The sequence below is a fragment of the Rhinopithecus roxellana genome, chromosome 8 (genome assembly GCF_007565055.1).
Source record: "Rhinopithecus roxellana isolate Shanxi Qingling chromosome 8, ASM756505v1, whole genome shotgun sequence".
NCBI lineage: Eukaryota > Metazoa > Chordata > Mammalia > Primates > Cercopithecidae > Rhinopithecus > Rhinopithecus roxellana.
The window spans coordinates 13,035,640-13,059,715 of NC_044556.1; the positions used below are offsets into that span (position 1 = coordinate 13,035,640).

Sequence of the window (24,076 nt, forward strand, 5' to 3'; positions counted from 1 at the left end):
CAGCATCCTTTTCACAGCTGAGTCCTATTCCAGTGTATGGATAGACCACGCTGAGTTTCTCTCTTCATCTTTTGAAGGGGTATTTGGGTGGCTTTCCAGTTTGAGCTGTGAAGAGTGCTGCTAGGAACACTCGTGGACTTTTGCTGACCTATTAATCTTGGCTGCTGTCTGTCGCTCGCACTGGACTTTGAGTCTCACGGGGGCGACTGCTTTTGCCTGTATTATCTCCTGCTGTGTCGGGGCCCAGCTCAGAACCAGACACTGTGGATGCTTAGTAAACACCTGTTGAGTCCATGAATCCCTCCTACAAGGGCGTCCGAAGGCAGGACAGGGCTGTCCCCAAGCTATCTGAGGTTGGCCAAGGCTCCCGACCTCTCGGGGACAACTTCGATTTCCAAATCTGTGAAATGGGTCCAAACCACTCCAGTTAAGAGAGGACGATCTCCCTTCCTTTGACATTAGGTAGGAGCGGTGCTGGGGACACGGGGTGGGGAGTTTAACTGCGGCTTGTGGACCCCCATTCAGCTCCCCATTTTAACTGACCCATTGCTGGGTGCCAAGCTCTGGTCTAGGTATGAAGGACACTGCAGGGTTGGGGCAGACAGAAATCCCTGCCCACACGGACCTCCCAGTCTGGAGGGGAGAACAACAAGAAGCCAGAGTATCTCGAAGGGTGACAGTGTGCAAAGCAAGCCAGTCGCCCCTCCCAGGCAGTTGGATGCAGACCTCAGGACAACCCCAACGGTGGGACTGATGGTTTCCACTTCTGCGATTAGGAAAACATGGAGGCTGAGAGAGGGAAAGTGACCTGCCCCAGATCATACACCGAGGCGGGTGATGGAGCCGATGGGAGCCCAGGTCTCCGCTCTCCACTCATTTTGGAGTGCAGTGGCCGGATCTCAGCTCACTGCAAGCTCCGCCTCCCGGGTTTACACCGTTCTGCCTCAGCCTCCTGAGTAGCTGGGACTATAGGTGCCCGCCACCACACCCAGCTAATTTTTTGTATTTTTAATAGAGACAGGGTTTCACTGTGGTCTCAATCTCCTGATCTCATGATCCGCCTGCCTCAGCCTCCCAAAGTGCTGGGATTATAGGCATGAGCCACCATGCCCGGCCTCCACTTGTTTTTGTTTTTTTTTTTTTTTTTTGAGACGGAGTCTCGCTCTGTCGCCCAGGCTGGAGTGCAGTGACCGGATCTCAGCTCACTGCAAGCTCCGCCTCCCGGGTTTAAGCCATTCTCCTGCCTCAGCCTCCCGAGTAGCTGGGACTACAGGCGCCCGCCACCTCGCCCAGCTACCTCCACTCGTTTTTTAAGATGGGGTGTCGCTCTGTTTCCCAGGCTGGAGTGCAGTGGCACAACAATGGTTCATTGTGGCCTCCACCTCCCAGGCTCAAGTGATCCTCCTGCCTCAGCCTCCTGAGCATCTGGGACTATAGGCACGCACCACAACACCTGGCTAATTTTAACACTTTTTTTTTTTTTTGAGACGGAGTCTCGCTGTCACCCAGGCTGGAGTGCAGTGGCCGGATCTCAGCTCACTGCAAGCTCCGCCTCCTGGGTTCACGCCATTCTCCTGCCTCAGCCTCCGGAGTAGCTGGGACTACAGGTGCCGTCATCTCGCCTGGCTAGTTTTTTGTATTTTTTAGTAGAGATGGGGTTTCACCGTGTTAGCCAGGATGGTCTTGATCTCCTGACCTCATGATCCACCCGTCTCGGCCTCCCAAAGTGCTGGGATTACAGGCTTGAGCCACCGTGCCCGGCCAATTTTAACACTTTTTGTAGAGATGGGGTCTCACTGTGTTCCCCAGGCTGGTCTTGAACTCCTGAGCTCAAGCGATCCTCCTGCCTCGGCCTCCCACGGTGCTGGGATTCCAGGCGTGAGCCACCGCGCCCGGCCTGCTGTCCACTTGAAGGCAGTGTTCCACAGCGTGGGGGTCCCGGATGAAGGCTGTGTGAAGGCCCACGCGGGACAAGGGCCCCCCCATGGGGCCTTCCCCATCGGACTGGAGCTGTCATTCCCCCACTGCAGGAGATAGACAGGGTGAACACCCAGGCTCGGGCCAGCCCCAGGAGTCCAGGCAGCCCTGGAGTGTGGAGAAGGGAAATAGGCCCGGCTCAGCCCACTGACCCCACTGTCTTCCTGTTCCAGACACGACCGACTTCCAGGAGAGCTTTGTCACCTCTGGCGTGTTCAGCGTCACTGAGCTTATCCAAGTGTCCCGGAGTGAGTGTTCCCGTCAGCCCAGAGCTGGGTCCTGGAGAGGGGAGGGGGGCCGCAGGGAGGATGGAGCCCACCCCCTCACCCTACTCCTTGTCCTTTCCAGACACCCACTGTGTTACCAAGCCAAGGTTCCTAGAAAGGGAGGGGGCCAGGCCCTTCCCAGAGCCCAAGGTCAGGGCTCCCTCCCACCTCCCCAGGAAACAGAATCCAAATGCTGGATGGTAACTAAGGAACCTTCTGCCACAGCATCCCTCCTCCTCCCTGGGGCCTCCACTGTCCTGTCCCAGGAGACCCCAGAGGACCCCCCCCCCCACTCCTCCTGTCCCCTTGCTTTCCCTGCTGACCTGCTGGGGACCCAGAGCATTCCATCCCACACTGTCTGAATCCCACCCCAGCAAGTCCTGGGCGCTGTCCTCCTTTAGTCCTGACTGACACTCTCCCTGTCCAGATCCACAGAGCCTGGCCTTGAGCTCCGGCTATGCCTCTGCCTCACCGTGTGCTCTTGGCCTCTCCCCATGACCTTGGTCCTCTGATCCATAGAATAAAACTGGTTTCAGCCACCCTAGGAACTGGGCCATTATGGGAAGGGGGTCCCCCTTTGGACTGCACCCAATGGCTTTCCCTGCCTCTAAAGCAAACCGCAGCACAGGGCACTGCTTCCTGCCTCACTCTCCTCTCTCACCCTCTGCAGCACCCGTGGTGACCGGAACAGGACCCAACTTCTCCCTGGGGGAGCTGCAGGGGCACCTGGCATACGACCTGAACCCAGCCAGCACTGGCCTGAGAAGAACGCTGCCCAGCACCTCCTCCAGTGGGTAAGTACCCAGGTCCCCACCTCTGGGCATTTCACAGCCCCATTCATCAGCCCATCCCCTCTGGTCCGAGCTGACTCATTCCTCCCCCTGGAATACCTCTTTTCACAATTCACCTGGCCTGAGAAACTCCTATTCATCCTTCAAAACCCAGCCAGCCCCACGTGCCTCTTCCTCTAGCCCTGACAGCCCACCGTGGGCTCCCCCAGCTTCAAATCCTGCTGGCTCAGCCAGACCTTAGGACCCCCCCACCCCGAGAGAATGCAGACACAGGTTCTTGCTGAGATATGCTGTGTGACCTCGAGCGGGTCACATTGTGCCTCAGTTTCCCCATCCATAAAATGGGATCATACCCCTAACAGGCAGTTCTGAGAACTACAGGTGGTCAGGGGATTAGCCAGGCTGCCTGGGTTTTGGTCTCCACCATGCTAGCTTGGTGTCCGACCTCTGCTGAGACGCTCCCTGCCTCTGGCCTGGGTGTCCCATCCAAGCAATGGACGGGTTGGAACAGGCGTTCATTGCGAACGGGCTGAACGCCCGCGGCTCCCGCGATGTCTCGCGGGACTACCTCCCTCGCCCTGCCCACTTAAGGACCGGAAGTAGCAAAGCCCGCGGCCGCGCCCCCCGCCCCCGCGTCTCCCTGGTAACCAGCCTCTCCCCCTCCCTCGCCCATAAGGAGCAAGCGGCACAAATCCGGCTCGATGGAGGAAGACGTGGACACGAGCCCCGGCGGCGATTACTACACTTCGCCCAGCTCGCCCACGAGTAGCAGCCGCAACTGGACGGAGGACATGGAAGGAGGTAGGGCTGGTGGCGGGGGCGGAGCCGGCCTTCCGGTCGGGGTTACCGCGGTGGGAACTACGTCTTCCGGCAGCCACTGCGCGGGCGCCGCGGGGCAGGAAGCCAGCCTGGAGCCGCGGAGCCTCCTGGGAATGGTAGTCGCGTCGAGCTGCGCGTGGCTGGAAGTGCGGTCCGGGCTCGCGTTCTCGGATCTCTTTGGTTCTGCTGAAGCTGGGGAGGGCAGAGACTGTCCCCTGTCTGATTTTCCTGCCCTCCATCCGTGAAAGCCACATCGCTATGGGGTCCCCGAGCTACAGGATGGACTAGTAGTTACTCTGATCAACAGGGCATCTCCTCCTGGGATCTGTCATAGAATCCCTCGTCTGCAGGGACCCTGTTTGTCCTCTTCCCCGCTAGAAGATCCTGAGATGCTGGATCCCTTCTCATTGGGGTCCTTCTTGAAGTTACTTTTTTTTTTTAAACCAGGTTCGCATCTCCATGGGATCTTTCTCCGTGTGGTTCTGTAGGAGACTCGTCTCTTTTCTGTAGGGTCTCCATTCTCATGGCGTCCTTTTCCAGGAAGATTTTATCCTCTTGCTTTTCTGTCTTCAGAAGGGTCCTCTCTGGAGTGTCTTTCTTTCTTTCTTTCTTTTTCTTTTCTTTTCTTTTTTTTTTTTTTTTTTTTTTGAGACGGAGTCTCGCTCTGTCACCCAGGCTGGAGTGCAGTGGCCGGATCTCAGCTCACTGCAAGCTCCGCCTCCCGGGTTTACGCCATTCTCCTGCCTCAGCCTCCGGAGTAGCTGGGACTACAGGCGCCGCCACCTCGCCCGGCTAATTTTTTGTATTTTTTAGTAGAGACGGGGTTTCACCGTGTTAGCCAGGATGGTCTCGATCTCCTGACCTTGTGATCCGCCCGTCTCGGCCTCCCAAAGTGCTGGGATTACAGGCTTGAGCCACCGCGCCCGGCCCCCTTTTTTTTTTTTCTTTTCTTTTCTGTTCTTTTACCCTCCCCTCCCCTCCCCTCCCTTCCTTTTCTCTCTCTCTCTCTTTCTTTTTTTCTTTCTTTTCTTTCTTGTTTCGCTCCTGTCCCCCAGGCTGGAGTGCGGTGGCGCGATCTCTGCTCACTGCAACCTCTGCCTCCCAGGTTCAAGCGATTCTCCTACCTCAGCCTCCCAAGTAACTGGGATTACAGGCACGCACCACCACGCCCGGCTAATTTTTTGTATTTTTAGTGGAGATGGGGTTTCTCCATGTTGGTCAGGCTGTTCTCGAACTCCCGACCTCAGGTAATTCACCCGCCTCGGCCTCCAGAGTGCCGGGATTACAGGCGTGAGCCACCGCTCCCAGCCTCCTTTTTTTTTTTTTTTTTTTTTGAGACAGAGTCTCAGTGTGTTGCCCAGACTGGAGTGCGGTGGCACAACCTCGGCTCACTGCAATCTCTGCTTCCCAGGTTCAAGCGATTCTCCTGCCTCAGCCTCCTCCTGAGTAGCAGGGATTACAGGCGCGTGTGCCATCACACCCGGCTAATTTTTGTATTTTTAGTAGAGACGGGGTTTCAGCCGGTGGGCCAGGCTGGTCTTGAACTCCTGACCTCAGGTGATCCGCCCACCTAGGCCTCCCAGAGTGCTGGGATTCCAGGCCTGAGGCACCGTGCCCGGCCTGGGGTGTCGTTCTTATAGGGTTCCTGTTCTTTAGGGTCAGCAGCTTCACATGGTCTTTCTTCCATTGAACACCATCTCCTTGGGATTATGTGTATTTCCTGTCTCTCCAAGCGCTTTCTCTAAAGATTTCCCTTATTTGGGGTCCCCATCTCCACTGCAGTTCTCATCTAAAGAATCGCTTTCAGTCTAAGGTTCTGCTCTCTGGCCAGCCGGCACCTGTGACTTTCAGGAAACTGTGCAAAATGGCCTGTGGGCTTGTGTTACGCTGAAGAGGGTGTCCCTGGCATCCATCCTCAGATTCTCAGCCGACTTTGTGCCCCTAAATTGTGCAAGCATTGCTCTGTGCAGTACCTTACCCTCAAGGGCCCCGGAGGCAGCCCAGTGGATACATGCGTGGGGTCCGTAGTCCACCTACGGGGGTCTGTAGCTCAGCCCTCGCAGCTTCCTAGTGACTCCAGGTTTCTGAGCCTCCCTCGCCCTGTCCACTTAGGGACTGGGTTTCCTCATCTGTAAAATGGGTGTGTTAATACCTGCAGTACGGCTTGCCTGGGGTTGTCATGGGAATTAAGTGAATTAATGCAGCTCATGTCCACAAAACAGGCCTGGCACATAACACATAGGCACCTGATAAATGTGGAAATTTGTGACTTTATTTTTGAGACAGTCTCACTCTAGCCAGGCTGGAGTATGGTAGCACGATCATGGCTCACTGCAGCCTCAACTTCCCAGGCTTAAGCGATCCTCCCACCTTCGTCTCCTGAGTAGCTGGGACTACAGGTAAATGTCACCATGCCTGGCTAATTTTTTTCTTTCTTTCTTTTTTTTTTTTTAAGAGATGGAGTCTCACTCTGTCGCCCAGGCTGGTCTCAAACTCCTGGGCTCAGGTGATTCTCCCGCCCCAGCCTCCTGAAGTTCTGGGATTATAGGCATGAGCCATTGCATCCAGCCAGATTTGTTTTGTCTCCCTTCTTCCTCTCTCTCCTCCCTGTACCCATGGGGCCTACTTTATTTTCATTTTTGAGACAGGGTCTTCCCCTGTCACTCAGCTGGAGTGCAGTGGTACAGTCAGTCACAGCTCACTGCAGCCTCGACCTCCCAGGCTCATGTGATCCTCCTGCCTCAGCTTCCCAACTATCTGGGACTACAGGTGTATACCACCATGCCCCGTTAATTTTTTTAAATTTTTTGGTAGAGATGAGGTCTCACTGTGTTGCCTAAGCTGGTCTTGAACTCCTGAGTTCAAGTGATCCTCCTGCCTCTTCCTCCCAAAGTGCTGGGATTCCAGGTGTGAGTCACCATGCTGGGCCCTTCTTTTTTTTTTTTTTTTTTTTTTTTTTGAGATGGAGTCTTGCTCTGTCACCCAGGCTGGAGTGCAGTGGCGAGATCTCAGCTCACTGCAACCTCTGCCTCCTGGGTTCAAGCAATTTTTCTGCCTCAGCCTCCCAAGTCGCTGGGATTATGGGCATGCACCACCATGCCCAGCTAATCTTTATATTTTTAGTAGAGACAGTGTTTCACCATGTTGGCCAGGCTGGTCTCAAACTCCTGACCTCAGGTGATCCACCCACCTCGGCCTCCCAAAGTGCTGGGATGACAGGGGTGAGCCACTGCACCTGGCCACCTGTAGGATTGTTAGAAGCACTATAACATTAGGACTAAGAGGTCAGACTCAGGCATTGGAGAGACCTGGGTTCACATCCCAGCCCTGCCTGTATCTGGCTCTGTGTGCTATGTAATCCTGGGGCACATCATTTAACTTCTCTAAGCCTCAGTTTCTTCATCTCCACAATGGGGGTGATGTGAGTAATTGTTCTTTAGGAACTACAGGAGGAGGAAGGGGTAGGACATGTGTGAAGCAACCTTCTGGCCCATGCGACATACCCAGGAAACGGGAGGTCGTTGTTGTCCACGTCTTTATAACATTCCTGTCTCTTTCTGGTACTCTCAGACGCATCTGGTTGTGACATTTCAGGTGCAAAGACCCCTCCTTCCCACAGTGTGGGAACATCCCTAGAGGGTCTCCATCTCTCAGGGGACCTGCCTCAGTATTTATGAGGTTCTTTTGTTTGTTTGTTTGTTGTTTTTGTTTTGAGACGGAGTCTTGCTTGTTTTGAGAGATCGCACCAGTGCACGCCAGCCTGGGCAACAGAGCGAGACTATGTCTCAAAAAAAAAAAAAAAAAAAGTCACTTCTGGTTTTTTTGTTGTTGTTGTTGAGCTAGAATATCACTCTTGTCACCCAGGCTAGAGTGCAATGGTGCGATCCTGGCTCCACCTCCTGGGTTCAAGTGATTCTTCTGACTCAGCCTCCCGAGTAGCTGGGACTACAGGCGCGCACGACCACAACCAGCTAATTTTTGTATTTTTAGTAGAGATGGAGTTTCACTACGTTGGCCAGGCTGATCTTGAACTCCTGACCTCAAGTGATCCGCCGACCTCAAGTGATCTGCCTGTCTCAGCCTCCCAAGGTGCTAGGATTACAGGCGTGAGACACACCATGCCCAGCCATCACTTCTCATTAACTCTGGAATTGATGAGACTGTTGGAATGTAAACTGCACACCAATTAAAGTGAAAGACCACCTCTGTGATGAGCCAAAGCATCCCTGAGAGGAAAACTCATAGCTTTAAGTCTATTTATTAGGAGAGGAGAAAGGTGGAAAATAAAGAATCTAGCTTTCAACTGAGAAAACTCAAAAAGAAAACATTTCAAGAGAGAGGAAATTAAAGTTGGAGTCTCTGGAGCTCCGTCGGACTTTTCTGCCTGGCTGCTCGCCGGCAACCCCTTCCACTGGGGAAAGACAGGGTAGCAACAGGAGAGGACAGAGAGGAAGCCTCCACCAGCTTCTGCTGTGTGATCAGGAATCAGAGAGCTAGCAGGGAATGTCAGAGGAGGTCTGTGCTCCTGCAGCTTCCACTTGATTACCTCAGGGGATGGCAAACTCACTCCCTCTTGAGGGTTTCATCCTCAGTGTAAAGCCCTCCTGTGTGCTGGCCCTCCTATAATCCCAGCTACTCGGGAGGCTGAGGCAGGAGAATTGCTTGAACCTGGGAGGCAGAGGGTGCAGTGAGTCGAGATCGCGCCACTGCACTCCAGCCTGGGCCACAAGAGCGAAACTCCATCTCAGAAAACTCTGGCTCGATATCCCAGTGAAGAGAAAACACTGGAAGAATTTTTTTTTTTTTTTTTTTTTTTTTTTTGAGACAGAATCTCACTCTGTCGCCCAGGCTGGAGTGCAGTGGTGCGATCTTGGCTCACCACAACCTCTGCCTCTTGGGTTTACGCCATTCTCCTGCCTCAGCCTCCCAAGTAGCTGGGACTACAGGTGCCCACCACCACGCCCGGCTAATTTTTTGTATTTTTAGTAGAGACGGGGTTTCACCATGTTAGCCAGGATGGTGTCGATCTCCTGACCTTGTGATCCGTCCGCCTCAGCCTCCCAAAGTGCTGGGATTACAGGCATGAATCACTGCGCCCGGCCAAACACTGGAAGAATTTTAACACCCGTGGCCCAGGGCTGGACGTAAAGCACGCACTTGGGGTGTGAGAGCTGGGTTTATTATTAATTCGTGGCTGAGCTACACCCGGGATGATTTAAGTGGATTTATCCGCAGGGAAAATGATGGGAGGGCATTCCCAGAAGGGAGGATCGTGGTTTCCAGAGTTGCACTGTGGATGTTTGGGGCCAGATCATCCTCTGGGGTGGGGCCGTCTTGGGCACTTGTTGGGTGCTGTGCAGGGTTCATGGCCTCCACCCACTCCGTGTCAGGAACACCCCCCAGTGGTGACAACCGTAAATGTCCCCAGACCTGGCCAAACGTCTTTTGAGGGCAGAATCTCTCCTATAGATGGCCTGTGGCATATGCAAAGGGCCTAAACGGAGCAGGGAGAAGGTGCGTGACCCCTGGTCTGGGCCACTTTTTATTTTTTCTTTTCTTTTCTTTTTTTTTTTGAGACAGGGTCTCTCCCTGTCGCCCAGGCTGGAGTGCAGTGGCACAATCTTGACTCACTGCAACCTCTGCCTCCCAGGTTCAAGCGATTCTCCTGCCTCAGCCTCCCCAGTAGCTGGGATTACAGGCGCCCGCCACCACAACTGGCTAATTTTTGTACTTTTTTTTTTTTTTTTTTTTCTGAGACGGAGTCTCGCTCTGTCGCCCAGGCTGGAGTGCAGTGGCCAGATCTCAGCTCACTGCAAGCTCTGCCTCCCGGGTTCACGCCATTCTCCTGCCTCAGCCTCCCGAGTAGCTGGGACTACAGGCGCCCGCCACCTCGCCCGGCTAGTTTTTTTGTATTTTTTAGTAGAGACGGGGTTTCACTGTGTTAGCCAGGATGGTCTCGATCTCCTGACTTCGTGATCCGCCCGTCTCGGCCTCCCAAAGTGCTGGGATTACAGGCTTGAGCCACCGCGCCTGGCCTAATTTTTGTATTTTTAGCAGAGGCGGGTTTTCACCATGTCGGCCAGGCTGGTCTGGAACTCCTGACCTCAGGTGATCCACCCGCCTCGGTCTCGTCTCCCAAAGTGCTGGGATTACAGGCGTGAGCCACTGCACCCGGCCTTTTTTTTTTTTTTTTTCCCCAAATAGCGACTTGCTGTGTCGCTCAGGATGGAGTGCAGTGGTGCAATCACCGCCCTCTGGGCTCAAGCCATCCTCCTTCCAAGCCTCCCAAGTAGCTGGGACTACAGGCACTCACCAACACACCTGGCTATTTTTTGCATTTTTTTTGTAGAGGCAGGGTTCCCTGTGTTGCCCAGACTAGTCTTAAACTCCTGGGCTCAAGCGATCCTCCTGCCTCTGCTTCCCAAAGTGTTGGGATGGCAGGTGTGAGCCACCACACCCAGCTGGCTCTATGTCCCTTCCCAACATTTTAGTCCCAGACAGCCCTGCGGAGGTGACTGGCAGGCTCCTCATTTTGCAGAGGGAAACCCCGAGGCTCAGAGAGGTGACGTCACCCGCTCCAGGTCACCCCAGCAGCAAGCAGGTGCACAGGGACACAGAACCACGTGGCCGTTCCCAGCGCCCCCACTAAGGGCACCTCGCTCTCTTTGTTTTATGGGACATCTGCGATGTCCTAAGATGGGTTATTTCCCCTCCCCGGCAACACTGAGATCAGGGCTGCCCCGGCCATCAGTTGACAAGTGGGGAAACTGAGGCCCAAAGGTCCCACAGCAAGAAAGGGGCAGAGAGTCCTGAGCTTATGCCCAGTGCTTCCTGGGCCTCTCCCCATCGCTGTGGCCCGCGTCGATAAACATTCCGCAGCCTCTGAAGTCCCAAGGAGGATGCCTCAGAACAGGCCTGGCCCCTGGGCTGGAGTGGAGTTCCTGAGGTTCCCAGCTGTAACCTCGTTGCTGGACTGAGGCAAGGGCCAGGGGGCCCAAGGGAAGGACCAGAGGGGCCAGGGGCGTGGAAGGTTCAGGCTTATTGTTGCAGCCTGCGAGGTTGTCCCAAGCTGGGTGCTTCTGCAGAGGGAGGACACAAAACAGGAACCCAGGCAGGCAGGGTCTCTCCCGAAGGTACCCTTGGCCCCTGGCCACTACCCTGGGATGTTCCTCCTCCTCCTGTGCTTCCTCCCCCTCCTCCTCCTCCTCCCCGGCCTTTCCAGCTTCCTGTCTAGACAGTCCCCAATTAGCCGCTCATTAAGGGGGTTAAGCTGATTAGAGCAGTTCTCCCTTCCTCTGGCAGCGTTGGGGCCTTTTCTCCGGGCAGTGCTCAGCCAGGCCCCCACCCTGAGGCTCACAGAGGCCTGGGGTGGATCCTGCCAGCTCCATGCCAGGCAAGACCCCCACAGCACGCCTCCAGGCCCCACATACCAGCCTCTAGGCTTTGCCCGCTTGGGGCCTGGGCCAGGAGTGCCCTTTCTCCTGGCCGCCTCCCCCTGAGGCCTCCCTGCTTACCCGGCTGTGTGGGGTGGAGGGAAGGCATCTTCGAGCAGCCCCCCGGTGCTTTGTTTTTGCTGCTGGTGTAGCCCCCACTTGAAGGCGACACAGGCCCCATCCACAGGCAGTTACTACACAGGGCAGGGCAGGCAGCCCCCATCCATGCCTCTCCTCTGTCACCCCGGGCTTCCCCCATCCCTTTTTTTTTTTTTTTTTTGAGTCAGAATCTCGCTGTGTTGCCCAGGCCGGAGTGCAGTGGCATGATCTCGGCTCACTGCAACCTCTGCCTTCCAGATTCAAGTGATTCTGCTGCCTCAGCCTTGCAAATAGCTGGGACTGGGACTACAGGCACCCACCACCACGCCCAGCTAATTTGTGTATTTTCAGTGGAGATGGAGTTTCACCATGTTGGTCAGGCTGGTCTCGAACTTCTGACCTCAAGTGATCCTCCCGCCTCGGCCTCCCACAGTGCTGGGATGACAGGCGTGAGCCACCGAGCCCGGCCTGCCCATCCCTTTTGAAGCGTGGCCTGGGGAGGGACAGAGTTGGGTTCCAACTCCACCTCCACCCGCGCTTGGTTCTATTGCTTTAGGTGAGTGACTTCTCCCATCAGGCCTCAGCCTCCACATCTGTGAAATGGGTGCAGCTCCTGTAAGCTCTGCGCAGGGCAGCTGTGAGGACCACATTATGAGAGGAGGCTAGTGCCTTCACAAAAGGTCCTCACCCAGGGCAGTGCTGCCTCACCCCCAGGGACACTGGCCGGTGTCTAGGGACATCTGTGGTTGTCACAACAGGGGGTGCTCTTGACGTGGAGTGGGTGGAGGCCAGGGACACTGCTCAGCACCCTGCAGTGCCCAGGACAGCCCCTCCCCAGAGAACGAGCCAGCCCCAATGTCTACAGTGCTGAGGCTGAGAAACCTGTGTTAATTAATGTGGAAAAAAAACTGAGGCTGGGTGCGGTGGCTCATGCCTGTAATCCTAGCACTTTGGGAAGCCAAGGCTGGAGGATCACTTGAGCCCAAGAGTTTGAGAACACAGGGAAACCCTGTCTCTACAAAAAAAATACCAAATGAGCTGCACGTGGTGGTGTGTGCCTGTGGTCCCAGCTACTGGAGAGGCTGAGGTTGGGAGGATCTCTTGAGCCCAGGAGATCAAAGCTGCAGTGAGCTATGGTTGCCCCACTGCACTCCAGCCTGGGCAACAGAGCGAGACCCTGTCTTAAAAAAAAAAAAAAAAAATCTGCCCCCCGCTCACACCAGAATAAACTCTCAGTGGGGCAGACGGTGTAAACCAGGGGACCCCCAGCTCCTGGGACTCACCTCCTCTCTCCCTCCCACTCAGGGTGTGGATTTCAATATGTGCAGCCTCCTGTGACCTCAACAGGGCTGAGGATCATGGGACGCAGAGTCTCTTGGGGATCCATGGAATCCTCTAAGCCGGGGGGTTTACCTAGGGGTGATCCTGCCCCCAGGGGACACTGGGTGACATCTGAGGACATTTGTGGTTGTCACGACTGCAGGGTGGTCCTAGCATGGAGTATGGGTCCAGGGACACCTGGGAGGCCAGGGACACCACTCAGCACCCTGCAGTGCCCAGGGTGGCCCCACCCCAGAGAACGATCCGGTCCCAAATGTCCACAGAGCCTAGAGGAGGCCTTGGTGCACTGTCAATGCCCAGTGGTCACCGCTGTCCTCAGCAGATTCATGACCTGCGTCGGTGCCTCTGTCCACTCCACGCGCCCTGTGTAGGGCCCCCTCCTGACCCCAGACCCTAGAGACCCAGCAAGAGTGTACCTTGGCTCCCTTGGGGAGCAGGCATTTCAGTGGGAGATGGGCTTGTTTGTTGAGCAAACAGATGGCTGCCCCGACAGGGGTGATGAAGGCCTTTCGTTAAATACAGAGAGGAGGTCAGATGGGCATGTGTGTTAAACAGACATGAAGAAACTCTGATGGGGGAGCCTGCGGGCCTGCATGCTCCCTACAGTCAATATGCTCAGACGGGGCATGCAGGATGTGGGGAGGGGCATACGGATGTGTTCCCTGAGAGGAAAAATGGCCACTGAGATGGGTGGGAGACGCACAGGCCCGCTGGCTGAACAGGGAGGTCCCACTGGGATCCCAGGCATGCCTGCTGAACAGACGGAGGATGGTTGGAAGCAGGGTGCAGAGTCAGTGTCTGCAGAGCCTGCCGGGAGCATGCTGGGTTATTCTTTCTCGCAGTGCCTGGGCTGGGCTCCCCCCTCCTTCCTGCCCTGCCCTGGCTCCCGCTGGCCCCATCTCAGGAAGCTCTAGCGGTGTCTGCAGGGATGTGGCGGCGGGGGGTGGAGTCTGAGCCAGACTATTTCCATCCAGGACAAGCTGTTCTAGGAAATCCTCCTAAGTGAGCGTCTGACAACCCTAACCTCATTCCCGCCGTGGCCCTGCGCCTGCAGGGAGCTGCCAGCCCCTACACACACTCATACACACACGCTTGCACACACGTGCATGCTCATCCATATATGCACACACCTGTGCAAGGCATGCACACACATGTATGTGTGCATGCTTGCACACGTGTACATGTGTGTGCATGCATGCACACATACATAGACGTGAACATGCAGGTGCAGGTATACATGTGTGTGCAGCACACATGCACACGCGTGTGCGCATTCACATGCATAGACATGCGCAGACATGCACGCATGCAAACATATGTGCACACACAGGCATGCACGCATAGACATGAACATGCATGTGCAGGCATGCACACGTGCACAAACGCTTACATGCGTACACACACGTACACAGACATGCACACGTACGTGCCGACAGGACCAGCCCGGCCTCCCTGCCTCCAGGCCACTCTCATTCCTGCCACATCCTCCTGCCCTGGAAAAGCCTGGGCCTGGCTGCTGGGGCCCAGCTTCGTCACAGACTTCATGGCCTCCCAGTGGGCAGTGGGGCCTCTCTGGATGGCTCAGCCTCCATGCCCAGGGCCTCCGGAGTGTTCCCCCATGAGTGTTCACAGACTGGGCATGAGTGGAGGCGTCATCCTTCCTGCCCCCCGTGTGGGTGTCCTGGGTGCCAGTCTCCTCCAGAGCCAGGTGTTCCCGGGTCCCCGCGAACTGCTGACCTGCTTCTGGGATATGTGCCGGCGACACCTTCACTCCTCACAGCATGATGTGTGCAGGACCATGGGACAGCTGGTTCCATAACCACAAAAGCAGATGAAGAGCTGCGTGTCCCCCCCTGGCTGGGTCCTGGATCTGGGCTCCCTCCGGGCTGCAGCCATCAGAGAGGACAGAAGTTCCCTGAGTGGTAACCCCATTCGGGAAAGGATACAGCGATGCTGGGAGGACAGAGGAGGTGGGGACAGGGCTGGGGAGGGGCTGTGCCACACAGATGCCTGGAGGTACCTATGGAACCATCAGCAGGAGACCCAAAACACGGTGACACCCTCACCATTTCTAATCAGGGCATCACCCAGAGACACCACGTCACATTTGGGGACATCCATGGTTGTCACCACCGAGGGGTGCTCCTGGCCTGGAGTGGGTGAAGGCCAAGGATGCTGCTCAGCACCCTGCAGTGCCCAGGACAGCCCTCCACAGAGACCGATCTGGCCCGCATCAGCAGTGTCGAGACTGAGAAATCCTGTGCGAATTATTTGGAAAATATTGAGTTATGTCACTGCTCACACCAGACACCAGGAGAAGCTCCTGACAGGGCAGACGGTAGAAACCAGGGGGACCCCAGCTCCTGGGATGCACCTCCTCTCTCCCTCCTCACTCCGTGTGGATTTCAATGTGTGCAGCCTCCTGGGACCTCAGCAGGGCAGAGGATCATGGGACACAGTCTCATGGAGGGTCCATGGGATCCACTAACCCAGAGGGTCTCACCCACAGGTGATTCTTCCCCAGGGTACTTTTGGTGATGTCTGGGGACATCTGTGGTTGTTACAACTAGGGGGTGCTCCTGGCATGAAGTGGGTGGTGGCCAGGGACACTGCTCAGCACCCTGCAGTGCCTAGGAGAGCCCCACCCCAGAAAGCGATCCGGCCGCAGTGCCCACCTGAGACCCCCTGGAGGTAAGGAACTCCAAGGGCCAGGTCGAAGGGAAGCTAAACTCATCATCCTGTTTGGATGGTCTCAGTAGATATGTTTTACCTTCAAAGAAATGTAAAAATCCTTTCTAAAAATGTGGCTCTCCAGGGCATGCCTCCCTGAGATTCCATTTCCAGGGATAGGGTAGGGCCCAGGACACTGCATTTTTCAGGCATATGTGATCCTTAGCCCTCACTTGAAAAAGCTCCCCTGGGGCCGGGCACGGTGGCTCACGCCTGTAACCCCAGCACTTTGTAATCCCAGCTCACGCCTGTAACCCCAGCACTTTGTAATCCCAGCTCACGCCTGTAACCCCAGCACTTTGTAATCCCAGCTCACGCCTGTAACCCCAGCACTTTGTAATCCCAGCTCAAGCCTGTAACCCCAGCACTTTGTAATCCCAGCTCACGCCTGTAACCCCAGCACTTTGTAATCCCAGCTCACGCCTGTAACCCCAGCACTTTGTAATCCCAGCTCACGCCTGTAACCCCAGCACTTTGAGAGACCAAGGCAAGGGGATCGCTTGAGGCCAGGAGTTTGAGACCAGCCTGGGCAACATAGCAAGCCCTCGTCTCTAAATAAAATATTTCCTGGACATGATGGTGCATGGCTGTGGTCCCACCTACCTGGGAGGCTGAGGTGGGAGGATCACTTAAGCCCAGGAGGTTGAGGCTGCGGTGAGCCGTGATCGTGCCCCTGCACTCCAGCCTGAGTGACAAATAAATTGGCCGGACGCAGTGGCTCATGCCTGTAATCCCAGCACTTTGGGAGGCCAAGGTGGGCGGATCACCTGAAGCCAGGAGTTGGAGACCAGCCTAGCCAACATGGTGAAACCCCGTCTCTACTAAAAATACGAAAATGACCCGGCCGTGGTGGCGGGCGCCTGTAATCCCAGCTACTCAGGAGGCTGAGGCAGGAGAATTGCTTGAACCTGGGAGGCGGAGCTTGCAGTGATCTGAGATCACGCCATTGCACTCCAGACAGGGTGACAGAGCAAGACTCTAACTCAAAAAAAAAAAAAAAAAAAAAGACACTGCCCCGGAAGGCCAGGCATTTCCACTCCAGAGCCGGGACTCCACCCCAGCCTCCTGGAAATACCCAAAATGGCCCTCTTTGGGGCTCTGTGTTCCCACTTCATTTTAAAGACAGGGTGCAAGTGTCAAGGGGCACCCTGACATCTCCCCACTCACCCCAAATAGCAGCAGCAGTGGCTCCTGCAGTAACTAACATTTTTCGAGCTGGGTGGCTGACGTTCCCTCGGAAAGCCGGGCTGAAGGCATCCTCAGAGAATGCCCTGATGCCCAGGGATCCGGGACGGCCGTGGGCTTCACCCACACAGGCACCCCTGGTGCAGTCCTCACAGCTGCCACTCCCACACTGCTCCTGATGGAAATTCCAGAGCTTTACAGAATCCCCCATTTTATGAAAAGGGGTGGATGTGGCGGCTCACTCCAGGTCGCACAGCCACATGGCCAGCTGGGGTTTGAACCATGGACCACCTGCTTCCCCCACACCCAGGGGCTTTCCAGGGGGGTGCCTGGAGCGGGAGGGAAGCCAACGTTTAGTGGGTGAGCCTACCTGAGTCCATCCATCAGTTTTTGGTTTGTTTGTTTGTTTGCTTGTTTGTTTTTGAGACAGAGTTTCGCAGTTTCGTTCTTGTTGCCTGGGCTGGAGTGCAATGGCGCAATCTCGGCCCATTGCAGCCTCTGCCTCCTGGGTTCAAGCGATTCTCCTGCCTCAGCCTCCCGCGTAGCTGGGATTACAGGTGCCCACCATCACACCCGGCTAATTTTTGTATTTTTAGTGGAGACGGGGTTTCACCATGTTGGCCAGGGTGGTTTCAAACTCCTGACCTCGTGATCCGCCCACCTCAGCCTCCCAAAGTGCTGGGATTATAGACGTGAGCCACCGCGCCCGGCTATCCATCTGTTTTTCTGTGTTTGAGACGGAGTCTCGCTCTGTAGCCCTGGCTGGAGTGTAGTGGCGTGATCTCGACTCACTGCAACCTCCGCCTCCCAGGTTCAAGCAATTCTCCTGCCTCAGCCTCCCAAGTAGCTGGGATTACAGGCGCCCGCCACCACACCCACCTAATTTTTGTATTTTTAGTGGAGACGGGGTTTCACCATGTTGGCCAGGCTGATCTTGAACTCCTGGCCTCAAGTGATCCACCCACCTCAGCCTCCCAAAGCACTGGGATTACAAGCGTGAGCCCCCATGCCTGGCCTCCATCTGTTTCTTCATTTGTTGATTCACTGAGGAAGGTATGAGGGGCTGAGCTGCTGAGCTGGGGGCTGTCGCGGCTTCTGTCCCAGGCAGCCCGGGAGGTAGTAAGGCCCCTGTCTGCAGAGTGATGCCAGCAAGGCACTGCAGAGGGTGGATGCACCTCACTTCAGCTCCGGGAAGGCTCCATTCCTTCGTCCCGCGTGGACGAGGGAAGGCAGAGCTGAGCTGGGGCTTGTCTGTGCGCACTCAGCCAGTCAGGGTCTAACTGGGCTTCGGATCTGACTGTCTCTGCCCTCCCTGCGCCTTCTCTAGGGCTCGGGTGACTTCTAGGTGATGGGGCAGTCCTGAGCCTTCCCATTTCTCTGGAAGGAGAGTAGGCAACAGCCGGGAGCGAGGCCCAGGGGCACATGCTGGTACCCAGCTCTCCATCCCCCAGCCGTGCTGCCTTGGCCAGCCCCTTCTCTGCTCTGAGCCTCCATTTACTCCTCCGTGTAATGGGCTCACAGCCTCTCCCCTTCAGGATTCTGGGGGAAGAGAAGGCAGGGTGATGAGGCTTCCTATCCCTTCGGAGGCTGGCTTTGGGGAAGGTCCAGGGCTCCTGGGGTGTGACCTGCCTGTGACTCTCTCGTCCCATCCCCTCCACAGGCATCTCGTCCCCGGTGAAGAAGACAGAGATGGATAAGTCACCATTCAACAGCCCGTCCCCCCAGGACTCTCCCCGCCTCTCCAGCTTCACCCAGCACCACCGGCCTGTCATCGCCGTGCACAGTGGTGAGCGCCACGGGCCCCTGGCGGGGAGGGGCAGCGGGCCCTGCGCTCAGGCCTCTCACAGCCAGAGAAGTCCCACTGGATGTCTGACCATGAGTCATATTGCTGTAGCCTTCTAGGTGGGCAAAAAAACCACAGAGGTGCCATAGTGGACAGCACCCGGGGCCTTGTCCCAGCCCAGCTGAGAGATTGGACTCAGTCTCTTTGGGCCTCAGTTTCCCCCTTTGTATAAGAAGAGGCTGCAAACCAGGGCTTACCCTTCACCTCATTCCCCTCACCCCCTGTCTCAATCTAATCCCCGCATTCCAACCCCAGACACTGATGGACAGGCAGGATCAGAAGCTGCCAATGAGGCCCAGCGCAGTGGCTCACACCTGTCATCCCAGCACTTTGGGAGGCCGAGGCAGGTGGACCACGACGTCAGGGGTTCGAGACCAGCCTGTCCAACGTGGTGAAACCCCGTCTCTACCAAAAATACAAAAATTAGCCAGGCACAGTGGCACGCACCTGTAGTCCCAGCTACTTGGGAGGCTGAGGCAGGAGAATCATCTGAACCCAGGAGGCAGAGGTTGCAGCGAGCCGAGTTCACCCCATTGCTCTCCAGCCTGGGCAACAGAGCAAGACCCTGTCTCAAAAGAAAAAAAAAAAAGGCCAGGCGCGGTGGCTCACGCCTGTAATCCCAGCACTTTGGGAGACCTAGGCCGGTGGATCAAGTGGTCAGGAGATCGAGACCATCCTGCCTAACACAGTGAAACCCTGTCTCTACTAAAATACAAAAATTAGCTTGGTGTGGTGGTGCACGCCTGTGATCCCAGCTATTCAGGAGGCTGAGGCACAAGAATTTCTTGAACCTGAGAGACAGAGGCTGCAGTGAGCCAAGATCATGCCACTGAACTCCAGCCTGGGCAACAGAGCAAGACTCTCATCTCAAAAAAACAAAACAAAACAAACAAAAAATCACCTCCCATGGTTGCCATTGGGATTAAGCAGGGTCAATTGTAGGAAGCGTCAGATGCTGCTTACTATCCCACGTTCTAGTCGTAAAATATTTAGTTCTTGACGCAGTCATGCACACAGAGAGGCAGGCCCAAATCAAAGTGGTCATTTGGCCCAGGGGTCAGCAAACACCAGCCCCCCGGCTGCCTGTTCTTATGAATAAAGTTTTAGGGCACACAGCCACGACCACATCTTTGTATATGTCCCGTGGCAGCCTCCACCCTGCCTTGGCAGAGCTGAGTAATTACAGCAGAGACCACGTGGCCAAAAGCCAAAAATATTTACTATCTGGGCAGAGGCTAGGGAGACGGGGGAGTGACTGCTATAAATAGTGAAAATACTAAAAATCACTGAAGTGTTTAGAAAGAGGAAAAGGCAGGCATCACAATAGAATATGACTCAGCCATGAAAAGGCACGAGGCTCTGACACAGGCCACCTTGAGGACGTCACGCTCAGTGAGAGAAGCCAGACACAAAAAGCCACACAGCATGTGATCCCATTTCTATGAAATGTCCAGGACAGACCCAGCCACAGAGGCAGGAAGGGGATGTGTGGGTGCTGGGGCTGGGGGAGGGGGTGAGGAGTGATGGCTGATGGAGACGGGGTTTATGGGCTGGAATGAGGCCGGGCACGGTGGCTCACGCCTGTAATCCCAGCACTTTGGGAGGCTGAGGCGGGTGGATTGCTTGAGTCCAGGAGTTGTGAGACCAGCTTGAGCAACATGATGAAACCTCATCTCTACTGAAAATACAAAAAATTAGCCAGGCGTGGTGGCACATGTCCCTGCTACTCGGGAGGCTGAGGCAGGAGGATCACCTGAGGTCAGGAGGCCGAGGCTGCAGTGAGCCATGATCATGCGTCTGCACTCCAGCCTGGGTGACAAAGCGAGATTCTATCTCTTTAAAAAAAGGAAAAAAAATCACTATTCAGGCATTTGCAGAAAGAGCCTACCAACCTCAGGTTTATAGTATAGACCATGGGGCCAGATGGTCTGGGTTCAAATTCCTGAACTGCCACCTGATACCGTGTGGCCTCAGGCAGGTGACACATACCCTGAAGGCCACCCTGTCATCCTCTGTTTAAAAAAAAAAAAAGATGGGGCCGGGCGCGGTGGCTCACACCTGTAATCCCAGCACTTTGGGAGGCCGAAGTGGGCAGATCACCAGAGGTCGGGAGTTCGAGACCAGCCTGGCCAACACAGTGAAACGCCATCTCTACTAAAAGTACAAAAGTTAGCCGGGCGTGGTGGTGTGCACCTGTAATCCCAGCTACTGGGGAGACTGAGGCATAATTGCTTAAACCCAGGAGGTGGAGGTTGCAGGGAGCTGAGGTCATACCACTGCACTCCAGCCTGGGTGACAGAGCAAGACTGTCTCAAAAAAAAAAGAAAAAAATAACCCGGGCTTGGTGGCTTACACCTGTAATCCCCGCACTTTGGGAGGCCGAGGAGGGAGGATTGCTTGAGCCTGGGCAACATAGCAAGACCCCAACATCTACAAAACTAAAAGATTAAATTAAAACACAGGATAATATCACAGCCCCATTGGGGTTGCCATGGGAGTCAGGGAATTTGGGTGTAAATGTGGTCAGTGCGGCTGGGGGGTTTTCTGATTGTTATTAAACGCACTGAGATGCAGCAGGAATCACAGCCACAGACACACAGTCACACGGTCACAGAGCAGACTGGCTGGAGCCCCCAAGTAACCCCTGCTTCCCACTGTCTCCGCAGGGATCGCCCGGAGCCCCCACCCGTCCTCCGCTCTGCATTTCCCTACGACGTCCATCCTTCCCCAGACGGCCTCCACCTACTTCCCCCACACGGCCATCCGCTACCCACCTCATCTCAACCCCCAGGACCCGCTCAAAGATCTTGTCTCGCTGGCCTGCGACCCAGCCAGCCAGCAACCTGGACCGGTGAGTCGGGCGGGGCGCATTCGGGCCTCTCCTGGCAGCTCCAGGTGACCTCCCGGGGGCCACGTGCTCACACGAAGGCACAACTTCTGCTTTGAAGGGTCTTGGGGACTCGGCTCTGAAGTCCCCTCCTCTGTCGTGCTGGGAAGCAGCTGGATTGGGTCAGAATTGAGATGCTTTTGGATGCCAGGGTTTCAGACACGTCACGTCGCACCCTGTGGGGTCTGGGTAGCACCCATAGGTCCCAGCAACTGCGTGAGTGCTACTCGTGTTAACACAAGGCAGGGAGGGACTGGGCATGGCGGCTTAGGCCTGTGATCCCAGCGCTTTAGGAGGCCAAGGTGGGAGGATTGCATAAGCCCAGAGTTCAAGACCAGTCTGGGCAGCATAGCGTGACCCTGTTTCTACAAAAAAAAAAAATACTTCAAAATTAGCCAGGCATGGTGGTGGGTGCCTGTAGTCCCAGCTACTCAGGAGGCTGAGGTGGGAGGATCGCTTGAACCTGGGAAGTCGAGGCTGCAGTGAGCTCTGATTGTGCCACTGCACCCCAGCCTGGGTGACAGAGCGAGACCCTGTCTCAAAAAGGAAAAAAGATTTGGGGCGGGGGGTAGGAAGAAATTGATTGCAAAAAACCCACCAAACTCAGTTCAAGCGAGACAGCATTTGCCAGACTCCATAGGAAGCTTTGGGTGTTCAGAGCTTTTCGGACTTTGGAACCACGGGCCGGGCCGTGGGTGATGGTGGATGATGGCATGCTCGTGATGAATTAGGAGAAACGCAGACACCCTGTTGTTAGGAGGTGGTGGCACTGTTTGGAAGGAACTCAGGCGAGTTGGCGTGCAGGGGATTTACAAAGGAGACGCAGTGAGCGTGGCCCCAGCAGTGCCGGGCTTTGAATGACACCAGTAAGCGGGCATCCCCAGGCCCCTCCTCCTCCGGCCGTCCTCAGACCCACCAAACCCGCCATGGTCACACCCACGCTCTGGCTCCCCCAACCTGCCATCCCGCCCAGGGCCGTGCACAGAGCCGGGGGCGGCCGGCGCCAGCAGCCCGAGGTAGAGGGGGAGCCCACCCCTTAACCACGTGTCTCTCTGTTCCCCCAGTTAAATGGAAGTGGTCAGCTCAAAATGCCCAGCCACTGCCTTTCTGCTCAGATGCTGGCACCTCCGCCCCCGGGGCTGCCACGGCTGGCGCTCCCCCCTGCCACCAAACCCGCCACCACCTCCGAGGGAGGAGCCACGTCGCCGACCTCGCCTTGTAAGCACGCGGGAAGTGGTGCCCTGGTGGGGCGGATGTCTGCAGGGGGACCTGTCCCCTCCCCAGCCCCACTGCCAGGTCAGAGGTCAGGCCCGACCCTGCGGGGCCTGGCGAGTTTGGTGGGTCTCTGGAAAACAGCCCAGGGGCCGCATGGTTGGGTCCGTGTAGGGCTGAGGCAGCCTTAGGGGCTGACCGGACCAAGCCACGGGCCAGGGTGAGAGTCCAGGGTCTGTCCCCTTCGCCGAGTCGCCTGGGGGACCCCGGTGCCCGCCATGGGCCATCAAAAACACTCCCTGGTGTGTCAAGCAGCTGACAGTGGACATGGATCTCACAGTGGTGGCCCGAGGGCCAGACTCCACCCCCAGACTGGTCTTTTGTGGAAAAGGAGAACGGTTGTTACCATTTTAAAATCAGGACGTTTTACATAAACATTTCCAGAGTTCCGGCTTCTTGGGGAGAAAGGAGCTACACCAGGCGCAGTTCCTTTGGGTGATCTGGACTGGACCACACCTTTAGATGGGACCCTCTTTGCCTGTCCACCTGACCCAGAAGTCCCTGGGTTGCTGGCCACTGCACCTTCTAGACTTTTCCGCTCTCTGGATGTGGTTCTGGGTGGCCGCTGGATGGCCCCTCGGTCCTGGCATCCTCGTCCTGAGGTCCACCCCGTTCGTCCGCAGTGGCTCTATCCCCAGACTGTCCTGTGACCCCTATGCAGGCTTGGAACCCAGAGACCTCTCCCCTCGGACTCCATCTGCCCCTCACCCCCCTTTTTGAGCATCTCTGTCCCTCACTCTCCAAATGAGACCCCCCACCCCACCCCATCCAAGCAGTTGGTGGCTGTGGTTCCTTCTATGCGCCCTCAGCTCCTCTTCCCCCTGCCCCGGCGTTCCTCCCCCCGGCCCCACTGCCTGCCAGAACCCGGGCTGCCTGCCCATAAAAACCGGCTTCTTCTGAGCACTGGCTGGAGGAGATCAGCCCCAAATCCACCCTGGGCTGGAATCCCGCCTCTGCGGCTCTCTCCCTGTGTGACCTCAGGCAGGTGTCTTCCCCTCTCTGAGCCTCAGTTTTCTCAGCTGCAAAATGGGTTCGCCTTGGTGCCCAATTCACAGGGCAGTGGGGAACAAGCCGGTGACGTGGGTCAGGGAGACAGGGAGGACGTTCCACGTTCCTCGTGGTGCCTGACGCTGCGTAGTGTCAGGCAGCTGTGGTCATTCTTGCCAGCTGTCCCTGTCTGCTCATCTGTGAAATGGGAGCGTTGACTGCATAGGATCCACTCAGGGCTCCGTGGGATCATGCCCAGAGCCTGGTATACAATAGACACTTAATAAATGCAGGATCCTGCATAGGATCCACTCAGGGTTCGGTGAGATTGTGCCCAGAGCCTGGTATACAGTAGACACTTAATAGATGCAGGATACCGTGTAGGACCCACTCAGGGCTTGGTGGGATTATGCCCAGAGCCTGGTATACAATAGACACTTAATAAA

The 24,076-nt window shown here is 56.1% G+C and overlaps 1 protein-coding gene across 4 annotated transcripts in view; it reads left to right on the forward strand.

Annotated features, from left to right (window-relative positions):
* NFIC (nuclear factor I C) overlaps window positions 1-24,076 on the forward strand; it is a 112,398-nt gene that overhangs the window by 74,547 nt on the left and 13,775 nt on the right. For 2 of the 4 annotated variants that reach the window (XM_030935794.1, XM_010367296.2), the window contains exons 4-9: window positions 2,151-2,225; window positions 2,914-3,037; window positions 3,711-3,835; window positions 18,302-18,427; window positions 21,151-21,335; window positions 22,436-22,589. In XM_030935794.1, the coding sequence (XP_030791654.1) occupies window positions 2,151-2,225; window positions 2,914-3,037; window positions 3,711-3,835; window positions 18,302-18,427; window positions 21,151-21,335; window positions 22,436-22,589 (789 nt within the window). The remainder of the gene's footprint in view (window positions 1-2,150; window positions 2,226-2,913; window positions 3,038-3,710; window positions 3,836-18,301; window positions 18,428-21,150; window positions 21,336-22,435; window positions 22,590-24,076) is intronic. The other 2 variants (XM_010367297.2, XM_010367298.2) reach the window with 1 other exon arrangement.